This window comes from Haplochromis burtoni, unplaced genomic scaffold, assembly GCF_018398535.1.
Source record: "Haplochromis burtoni strain Fernald_Lab_line unplaced genomic scaffold, NCSU_Asbu1 Contig_63, whole genome shotgun sequence".
Lineage (NCBI taxonomy): Eukaryota > Metazoa > Chordata > Actinopteri > Cichliformes > Cichlidae > Haplochromis > Haplochromis burtoni.
In genome coordinates, this window is record NW_024582424.1 from 1,197,124 (window position 1) to 1,208,102 (window position 10,979).

Genomic DNA, 10,979 nt, shown 5'->3' on the forward strand with positions numbered 1-10,979 from the left:
TGTGTGTGTGTGTGTGTGTGTGTGTGTGTGTGTGTGTGTGTGTGTGTGTGTGTGTGTATGTGTGAGTCCAAGTGCATAAGATTAGAAACAATAGTGTCAAATTCTAAACAAAGAAGTTAGTTAGACTCAAGACATTTTGAATTAAGACACAAATTGGAGCATTGTAGAGAGCAGAGAACCTGGATGCTCTGATGCATACTCAACTGAGTGGGGACATCTCACAAAGGCACATCTTTTCCAATCCTGATATTTATAAAATGTGCATTTGGTTCATCAAACATACAATAAGTATCTGCTGTTTAAATGATAATGTATCAGTCCTGTTTCTGGGTCTCCTTTCTACTGTGGGTCTACTGTTACAAATGACACTGTCACCTTTTTAACACGTTGTAATGCTTTTGTTATATTTAATAGAAACAAGCCCCCCAAAAGTCATTAGGGATCATGGTCAGCCAGCCGACTATACATATCTTTAAGTTTTTAAAAACTGCAGTCCATGGGCTCGAATATCAAATATTTAAATCTCTCTGGCTGAATAAAAGTTCATTGTTGACATTTTAGGAATTAGTCAAAACCAGGCACCGATGTGTTATGACTAACCTTGTGTTGTGAATGGGCCCATTTTTAACTCTTTTTTTCAGGATCTTCTTCCTCCTGTATGCTAGCTACCAGGCAATTTATGATATGTCAGCTAGCCCAACTTCACTGACCCTCCAACCACCATTGCTATTTAGTCTACTTTCAAAGGTACACCAGAGCACTGTGTTTTAGTTTTTTAGAAGTACTTCAGTCAAAACATGGTATCTGATCTTTAGGTGAAAACTGGATTCCTAACTTCCCGGCAACTTCTAACTCTGCTAAACTTTGTGAACCTCTTGATATCTGAACGTTAAACCTTATTGTAACAGCTGGGGAAGCTGAAAGAGTTTGTCCTGTTTTTCTTTCTTTCAGTGGTCCTGAGTTCGATTTTTAGACTTTAGATCTCGGGATGGCTAGTGATGTCATACTTAACAAGTAGATACATTTATTCGGTCACATTATGCCTTTGTTATTTAAGGCCAAATGTTTTTTTTAAGGTGGAACAGGAGATTAGGTCTCAAAAAACCATTAGGCTTGTAAATAAGGAATAATTGAAGATGTTTGGGTCAAGGTATCTTGAAGCACTTCAAATCACACATGTTGTCTGTCATAATAACTGACAACCCAAATATTATAGCAATCTTGTCAATTCACAGTTTTATTGGTGTTATTCTTCGTGAACAACTTGCATTTTTTTAAGAAGAATAAATGTTTGCAATGCTAATAATTCGGCCACAAGCGCTGGCCAACACTAACTTCTATTATAAGTAACCCATCAGTCAAGTGGGACAAACTTTAACTGGGGAAACTTGAGTTGCCCCGAATCCACCTACTGCCTATTACTCTGAGCAACTCCTTAGTTGGAAAGAGACTATGAAGCACTCTGGTTCCAGAGCAGAGAGACAGTTTGTGTGGAGTTTGAGCCCAATTACAGCTAAAAAGTCTCTCAACCTGTCACATCACCTTGGGCTACTTTCCCTCCCTGGCAGGTTATATCGTTATACCTATAGTAAGTTTTCAATGCCAAGGTCATCAGTGTCACAAGTCCCAAAAAGACTGTTTCAACATCCCACTTTATGAAATTTTCCCATGGAAATAACTAGACCAAGACACGTTATTCTGAATAGAGAGGTTGACTATTAAGGCCGTACTATGAGCTCATATAGAACGTTTTGGAGTTTTTGAAGCTTTGCATTTATATTGTTTTGCTAGAGTATGTTATTATCTGAATCTGGGTACAAATTTAAAGCTTTCTGATAACCAATGAAGGTCATTGCATTGTTAGCAAGTCAAATGCCATGTGGTTGAAACACTGTGGGATGGATGTTAGATTGGAACATAACACAGTATGGTATGGGCTTCAAGAGCTTACACTTACAAAGATTAAAAAGGAAGGTTTTGTCCTAACATATGATCATTATGAAATCCGAATGATGTAAAATGACATGAACATGCTCACATATGAGTTATAGAAATGGTCTGAATAGAATTAGAGGTGATTTCTATACATTTTAATAAGATACAGATAGTTTCATTTTTCCTAAAACTGTTATTTCAGTTTAATTGAATTCAATCTTATTTAAATAGTACCAGATGTCACCTGAAGATCCTGCAATAATAGAGAGACAACCAAAACAATCACAGGGCATCCTGTTAGCAAGCACTTGGCGACACTGGGAAGGAAAAACCTTTGCATTTTCCCAGTGCATTTTTAACACTTTTAAGTCTCTTAAAATTACAAGCATGGTAATACCTATTTTGCTTTATATTATTCAGCACTACAAGGGCATTTGCTTTGAGTGTGAGTTGTTTTGATGAACACTTTCGTCCTGTACTTGATTAAATGCAGACTGTCTGTAATGTTTTGCACTTGCACATTCATAAGAGAATACTGGGCTGTGCTACTGAGAAGTGTTCCCGTAGACCTTGATTTGTTTCCATGATTTTCCCAGTGCGGCTGGCAGCACTGTGGACTACTTCTCTGGTCTCTGTGCCAACTCTGTGTGTAGTTGGCAGTGGCAGCCAGAGTGATATGGATTATGGACTGTACTGACATGTATTACAGGGCGCACTGAATTCTCTGCTCAGTGTCAGTGTCAGTGTTGTCACTTGGATAAATCTGTGGTTTCCTGTTGGAGGCTGACAGACCAGGCCCTCCATCAACAAGCCTAGATTTACTCTCCATGGAAATTATACCGAGGTCCTGGCCACATACAAATGCTTGTATGCACACACAGACATGAGTTAAGTCCATGTTTAACAAAGTAAAATATAGTTCTTTGTTTTGTTTTTTGTCCATTCTCCAGTAAACATGAAATGCAGGCACATTTTTTTTTCTTTCTCTTGAAACTAAAGGCTTTAATTCATTTTGCTGTTTTGAACTTATTGTGAAGACAATGTGCAACACAGAGTGATACAGTGTATGTCTTGTAAGTTTTGCTGTCAATATACAACTGTTGCAAAATCACCAACTAGTGTTACTTTGGAAATTAATATCTCAAAAGATTTACAAGAGCTGAATCTTACCAAAGAAAATTTAGACTGATTCATTCAGGATATACTCTCAGTGAGTGTTAGTTGAGGGTCTTGCTTTTTTTCTGCCTTTTTGTAACACATGCAGTCACACAATTTGATCACCTTAGCTATACTCCCTACTTCCCATTTCTCCTGTCCTCCCATAACCCTCCCACGTAAATTTGTTTTCCTCACAGTAAAGTCTTTGCTGCTTTTGTTCCCTCTTAGTCCTTACAACAGAAGCAGTTTCACAACTGTTTGGCTCCAAGTTTGCATAATTCCAAGTGAAACCAAGAGAAACCACCAGAGGAATTGTATGCACTTGTGTATGGATTTCTTTCTCCCTCTCTCTCTCTCTTTCTTTATGTGTGTGTGTGTGTGTGTGTGTGAGAGAGAGAGAGAGAGAGAGAGAGAGAGAGAGGGAGAGAGAGGGAGAGTAAGAGAGGCTAAAGGACAGCATGCCGAGGAGTGGATTAAACTCTCATCTATCTTACTCGATACTATCTCACCATGCCTTTTTCATTCCCTGTCCTCCATGTTTCAGGAAGCGCATGCTTTCATTAGTGCAGAGAAAGTGGAGGATGTGACAGAAGAAAAGATAAGAGCTGAGCTCAGCAAGGCCCCAGCTCATACTCCCACACATTTTGTGCGAAGGAGCTCTAAGTCTGCAGAAAAGGAGGAATTAGTGGTAAGTCTCCTGTAATGCTTCTGCTATCCATCAGAGGGAGACAAAGTCTATAACATATATATAATGACCCTCGAATACAAAACCCCAGCGACTTCTGTGTTTTAGGAGTTATTTTAGCCTTCTTTATGTTTTGTAATCAATAATATGAAAAGATTAAAACATACAGTGTTTTTTAATACAACAATTGAGTAGGTCTTAACCATGCAAAAAATACTAATTAATTAATTAATTAATTAAAAATAAAATTATAATATCATATATATATATATATATATATATATATATATATATACGGGATTATATATATATATATATATATATATATATACATATATATGTATACACATTATATATATATATATATATATCTATATATATACATATATATATATATATATATCTATATATATATATATATATATATATATATATATATATATCTATATATATATATATATCTATATATATAATATATATATATGTATATATATATATATATATAGATATATATACTATATATATAATATATATATATATATGATATATATATATATATATATTATATATATTATATATATATATTATATATGTTTTTATGATATGTAATGTATATATATATATATATTATATATATATATTATATATATATATATATATATTATATATATATATATATTTAATATATATATATATATATAATATATATATATATATATATATATATATATATATATTTATATAAGATGTGTGTGTGTGTGTGTGTGTGTGTGTGTGTGTGTGTGTGTGTGTATGTATGTATGTATGTTATGTATGTATGTTTATATGTTGTATTTTTTTATTAGGGTACCAACTACAGAAAAACTAATGCTGCAATGGAGATGAGACTGATAAATAGAGACTCCTTCTGGGCACGAGCAGAGGTACCCTTTATACTTTTTGGTGTGGCTAAATGTATTTCAGGGGCCCTTTTAAAGGGAGTTACAGCTTGAGTTAAAACTGAAGTGAAAATACAGAATAGTTTTTGTGCTGTGACCTTTACTTTTTTGGTGTGTATATCAGCGTGAAGAAGAACAAAGGAAAGAAGAGGAGAGGAGGAGAGGAGCTGAGGAGAGACGGCGCCTCGAAAGGGAAAGGATTCTGAAAGAACGAAGGGATGAAGAGGAGAGGGACAGAAAAATGAACGAGAAACTACAAATGATTGAGGAGCAGAGGTTGAAATAATGTCGTTTTCCTGTCAGTAGTGCCTTTTAGTCCATGTTTTGCACAGATTAAAAAAACCCAAAAAACAATGTGGTAAAGTAGATTAGATGATAATTGTATTGTATTTGACGATCTTTACTTGATGACATTAATATGGTGCTGATTTCCTTTTGTTTTTTTAATGTCTTGCAGAAGGAAACAGGCAGAGCAAGAAGAAGAGCTGCGCAGAGAGGAGAAATCAAAATGGGTGCGTGAAAAAGTCTTGCCAAAATTCACTTGAAACAGCAAGACAAGATAGACTCGTGGCTCCTCTGAATATGAAGTTTTCAAATTGCATCTTAGCAGTGCTACTGTAACTGAAAATGGCCCTGTGCAATACTGAAAGAGAGTACAGAGTCTCCCTTTGGTCTTTACTTGAGGATGTGCGAGTTTAGGCTGCTTACAAAATTTTTAAGATTAGGCTTAAAAGTTTCCCTTTTGACAAAGCACATAATTAGGGCTGGATCAGGAACTGGACCCTGAACCCTCCCTTAGTTGCACTGCAATAGGCCTCGGCTGCTGGGGGCTTCCCATGACGGGCTATTTGTTTCTTCTTCACTCACTCTGTTTATACACGGCTCTGCATTTAATCATGAGTTATTAATCATCTCTGGCTCTTTTCCACAGTGTTTATTTTAAACTATCTAGCTCCCCTCATGCCCAGTTATTCGGAGAAGATGCCTGCTCCACTTTGAGGCTGGTTCTGCAGGTTTCTTCCTGTTAAAAGGGAGTTTTTCCTTTCCACTGCCACTCGTAGGGGGGTCACCCGATTTTTGGGGCTGTCTCTATTATTGTATGGTCATTATCTCACAATATAAAGCACAATATAAAGTAAGAAGAGAGAGTAGTGATGATTTCTGGCTGGGCGTTAATGATAGCTCACAATCTAAGTTTCACATTGTCTGACACAACAACAGTGTTCCGCCTTCCTGTTATTCTTTTTTCTTTTCATTAGTCGTACCTTCATAAAGAGATAAAAGCTTTGAAATGCTTATTTGATGTTTTGCCTCTCTGCAACCCCTACTGGCATTGAAGTCTAAGTGCTTGATTGTCTTTCAGTTGTACGCAACTGAGAAGGTGTGGATAAAAAGGCATGCCTGCAGAGGTTTGCACACCTTCCACTCTTTTGCTGCTGGAGCTCATACTCACTGTCACTTAGTTATTTACATGAAATTCTCACTTTTGCAAACTCAAGCGCCTCCAGCCTCTATTTTATGCTGCAGCCCATAAGCTGGCCCTTACAGCAAGCACGTAAACATGATTGCATGTGTGTTTTTGCACTGACAGGAGCAGCAGCAGAGGGAGCACGAGGAAGACATGAGGGCTCGTCTCAGACGGAGTGAATCTATAGAGAAAGCAGCAGTAAGTGATTCTTGTACTAATTTAAAGATGCACGTAGCTCTACTAAATCTTGCGCTGAAGTAGCACTAACCCAACTAAGTGCAAACATGTGTACATGTGCACATGTTGGCACTACACCGCTGGATTGGAAAAAGTCAAAGGAAATGGTTAAGATATTGAAAAAGCTTACTGTATTTTACTTGAATGGCAGGAGGCAGCAGCGCTAGTATCCCAACGCTCCATGAACCCCAGGGAGTTCTTTCGGCAGCTGTCATCATCATCGTCACAAAGTCCCACCAGCCCTGGATCCTCCCGCACTGGTAAGAGCTTCAAAAGAAAGCGATTCTATCACGTATTCGCCCGAAGTAGCAGACATGGTTATACAAACACAAGAATAAGCCCTAGATTTCAGTGCATCCACTTTCAAGTTTTGTTTGTTATAAAACGTGTTTTTCATGTTTTACCTTCTAACACCAGTTTTTTTTTTTCTTTCTACCCAGGCAGACCGTTCAGACGATACCAGCGGAGCCTGACAGACACAGCCTTCATCTTCTCAAAAGCAGAAGAGAGTGCAGCATCCTCCCCTCGCAGTTCTCCCCTGGTCTCCCCCTTTTACCGGGCTCCTCCTTCCCCCATTTACCGTGCCCTCTCCCCCCCCGTAAGCCCTAATTTCTGCCTCGCTGCAGCTCCGCAGAAGCCCAGAGCGCCCACGTCACCCCCCTTGTCTCCTCTTCGTCCTGTCCCTCCAGTTTCACCTCTTCCTAGCATTCCACAAACTAATAACCAGGCTGCAGATGAACCCAAAACTACATCTCCAACAGAACCTTCTGCACCTCCAGCATCACCTAGTCTCTTGACTTATTTGCCCCCCACTTTAGCAAATGTCAACCCCTGTGAGGCACAGCCAGACACCCAGCCTGACGAATCAGCTTTGCACTCCAAGCCTCTTCTGCCTTCAGAGGCTCCAGGAGCTCCTCTTAATGAGACTCCACAGCCAAACAGTGGTAGGGTGAAACATGATGCAGTCAGATATATTTCACTTTCTTTGTACCATACCTTTTCTGGGGGAAAATACTGACAAGCAAGAAGAATATTTAGGAAGATGCAAAATTAAGAAGAAACATATTTATCTGTTTAAAACGTGTCCTTCAAAGTCATTAATGGTTTAGCGTGCAGGAAACTTTCATTGGTACTTATTGCAAAAGCTACTCCACATACTGCTGTAAATCAGCCCAGGGACTGTTAACCAATGGCTTGTGAAACAGAAATGATGATTACACATACTCTCAATGTGCACTTTAAAAACATGCATGCTTATTAATACACTGATGTTGTTTTGTTTTTTTGTGTGCGTTTATAGCTTTATAATTTTCTAATCCACAGACCTCAACACAGCCAGTCATGTGCACACTGAGCTGGTCTCAGACACTGGCTACAAAGTACAGGCTGTGCTGGTGGAGGAGGATGAGGAAGAGGATATGGAGGAGCAGGAGGAAGATAATCCTGAAACAAAACCAGAGCCTTTTGCTGTCACCACAGAACCAGCCCTGATAGAAATAGAGGAGGAAGAAGAAGAAGAAGGAGAAGAAAAAGAAAAAGAGGAGGAAGAACAGGAAGAACAGGAGGACCATGAGAAGGAGGACAAGGAGGAGGAGGTGATGGAAGAATTAAAAGAGGAAACTGAGCCAGCATCAATCGAGGAACCAGCTGAGATAGAAACGGATGAAGAGGAGACAAAGGAAAATGGAGAGAAGAATAATCAGTCAGAAGACAGTCAGCCCACTGCTGAGCTTTCAGAGAAACAGGAAGACTCAGCAGTTGCAGGTAGCCCTCAGCTTCTTACAGAAACCTTTTTTAAAGTGGATTGTTACAGTGTCATTATTTCTAAATGCAATGCTGCAGTTTTCTGAAAATGATACTTTAACATTAACAAACCAATCTTTTAGATGCCGAACCAGTTTGTCAAGGAATCGAACATGAGACCGTAACACTGTCGAGCAACGGGATCGGACTGGGAGATGACACAGCGGAGCATAATGGCATAGGTCGGGCAACCAGTGACGGTTCAAACAATGCTTTTGTTTTTTTGATATCACATGAGCGCACCAGTTGAAATAACGAGTGATTTTCACACTGATCTTCCTCAGTGCAATGTGTGAATCCATCTGAAACTGAATTCAGCACTTCAGAGGTGACTACGTGCTACAGTCTCCACGGCACTGCAGAGGAGGACGACATCAATGAAGATGAGAAGCAAGAGATCTCAGAAAATGGAAAAGAGGTGTTTTGTCCACAGACACGCAGACAATAATATTGCTAATGCAAAGCCCACAAAACCTGTTTATGTAATTAATTATTTTTTTTAAAATTCAAACTATATTGTATGATGTCATCTCTACAAGTGATGAGGACTGTTTTAATTGTGTCACTGAATGCCACAAAAGAACAAGTCTGCTGTGTAAATTGTATGGAAAGCCATATGGGTGGTACAGTTTAGAACAAGCATTACTTCAACAGGAGGACGTTTGTGCATTTTTTGGGAAATAATAGTAATAACGTAATAAAAATAAGAAAGGGAAAATCATAGTAAAATAACATGGAAGCTGTTCAGTGATGTTTTTTTTTATAGTTTTTGAAGTTGAGGTATGTTATTTATCATCCAATACTTGCTAGTAGCACAGACCCACAGATGATTTTGACCTTTTCATTTGAATTGTTAAAAACAAGTAAAAAAGAAAAAAAAACATATAAAATGAAAGTTCATATGAGAAAGTTTTCATGAAAGTTCATGATTTTCTTTTTTTTTTTGCTTTATTCAATCTTCTGAATTGTAGTTAAACATGAAATATATTTTCTGATTATAGTCTTCCTCTGCTCCGTTTTCCTTTCCACTTCAGGTTTTAGCCGAGCAACAGATATGCGTCCGAGCTCTTTACGACTACCAGGCAGGTAAGCTGCCTTTCAGAGGATAATCGGCATGCATGGGAACATAAAGTGCCTCCATTCACGATAATTACACTGTGATTATCGGATCTTCACCGTGTTATTTTGTTGTTCTTCACAGAGGACGAATCTGAGATCTCCTTTGAACCGGGTGACATCATCACGGACGTGGAGACGGTGGACAAAGCCTGGTGGAGGGGATGGAGCAAAGATGGACGTCAGGGCTTATTTCCTGCCAATTATGTGGAGACCATATAGTCAGGCAGACACACGCTAGGACAAAGATACAGACACACATAGACACACACTCAGGGACGCCATCTTCCCTCACGTTAATGCGTGTTTTTTTTTAACTTAATCCTCCCACTGAAACTTTGTACTCTCTATTTTGTTGGAAGAATAAAGAAACACGAGGATCCCTGTTTTGTAGGGAGCAAAAAAGAAAAGTGTAACTCACGATTTTGATGTTTTTGAGGAAAACAAAAATTCTCACAAGTGTGCAGAAATTACCCAGCCTCATTTTCTCGGATAAAATAGAGAAGACCTTCTCTTACACCAAAATAACTTATTTCCTTTTGAGATGCAGTAGAAATGTTGGTGGGAGAGATCAGATCACAATGACAAATGATCACAAACTTTTTTTTTTTTGTCAAAGAAACACAAACAGATTTTTATAGTGTATAGTCTCCTTTTTGATCCACGCATATAACAAGCATTTCACTCTGCTCGCCATTTGTATACATGTATCAGACATCGTCTTATAATCATCCTCCTGTATTCCCTGAGTTATTTTGTAGCATGGCGTTTGTTTCTGAAAGTCTCAGCGCACAGTTAAATTACCCAAACCAGAACTGACGTATAGCAAACGATAAAAAAATAATAACTATATTTTAAATTGGGCTATATTTTGTTCATATGGTGATCTACTCCCATGCTTTTTGTGATTATAGCTTGTCTTTTATTTGCCTAGATATTAACAAATTATTGCGTTATACCAACACAAAGATAATCTGAAACATCTTCCAGGTTTAATCCTCTTTAATATCATTATACTCTACACTGTATATAATAATGTAAAAAAAGTCCTTTTTCTATCCTTGTTTATATGTTTGTATGTTTTATGCTTGTTTAATGCTCTTTTATTTTGTATTTACTCCAAACTTACATAGCATCTACAAACAAAACTATCTTTAAAAGTTTGTCTCCTGCTTATTTCTTCACTTTTACTGTTTCAAACAATCAAAATACAGTGGTTACTCTCTTTATTGTTAACTGTCTCTTTCTTTAAATAATATTAATATGCAGCATTGATAATATTTTACAGCTAAAGCCATTTTTAAGTATCGGGAAAATGTAGTTATTCTTTTTCAGAATTCAAGCACTTTTCTTAAAAAAGGATTTTTAAAAAATGCCTCGACATTGTATAAACACAACAATAACACACAGTTTACTGGCCATCATACGGTATACTTGCAGCCAAAACAACTTGACACCAACATCAGTCTTGCAACAATCACATTCATTCTCATGTAAGAACACATTAATATCTAAATAGCAAATTGTAACAGCAGAACTTCATGAAAATTGCAATTTTTTTTAAAAGTTTTTATTTCTTTAAGCATTTAGTGTTGGGGATATTTTAATATGCAAGTATTTCCATCACACATACTGTGCC

The 10,979-nt window shown here is 37.6% G+C and overlaps 1 protein-coding gene across 1 annotated transcript in view; it reads left to right on the forward strand.

Annotated features, from left to right (window-relative positions):
* si:dkey-40c11.2 (drebrin-like protein A) overlaps positions 1 to 10,570 on the forward strand; it is a 31,990-nt gene extending 21,420 nt beyond the window's left edge. The window contains exons 5-16 of the mRNA XM_005922862.3: positions 3,638 to 3,781; positions 4,624 to 4,701; positions 4,841 to 4,992; positions 5,174 to 5,228; positions 6,308 to 6,382; positions 6,573 to 6,681; positions 6,862 to 7,365; positions 7,745 to 8,185; positions 8,308 to 8,406; positions 8,509 to 8,642; positions 9,259 to 9,310; positions 9,426 to 10,570. Of these exons, the coding sequence (XP_005922924.1) occupies positions 3,638 to 3,781; positions 4,624 to 4,701; positions 4,841 to 4,992; positions 5,174 to 5,228; positions 6,308 to 6,382; positions 6,573 to 6,681; positions 6,862 to 7,365; positions 7,745 to 8,185; positions 8,308 to 8,406; positions 8,509 to 8,642; positions 9,259 to 9,310; positions 9,426 to 9,562 (1,980 nt within the window). The 3' untranslated portion in view covers positions 9,563 to 10,570. The remainder of the gene's footprint in view (positions 1 to 3,637; positions 3,782 to 4,623; positions 4,702 to 4,840; positions 4,993 to 5,173; positions 5,229 to 6,307; positions 6,383 to 6,572; positions 6,682 to 6,861; positions 7,366 to 7,744; positions 8,186 to 8,307; positions 8,407 to 8,508; positions 8,643 to 9,258; positions 9,311 to 9,425) is intronic.
* The last annotated feature ends 409 nt before the right edge of the window (positions 10,571 to 10,979 follow it).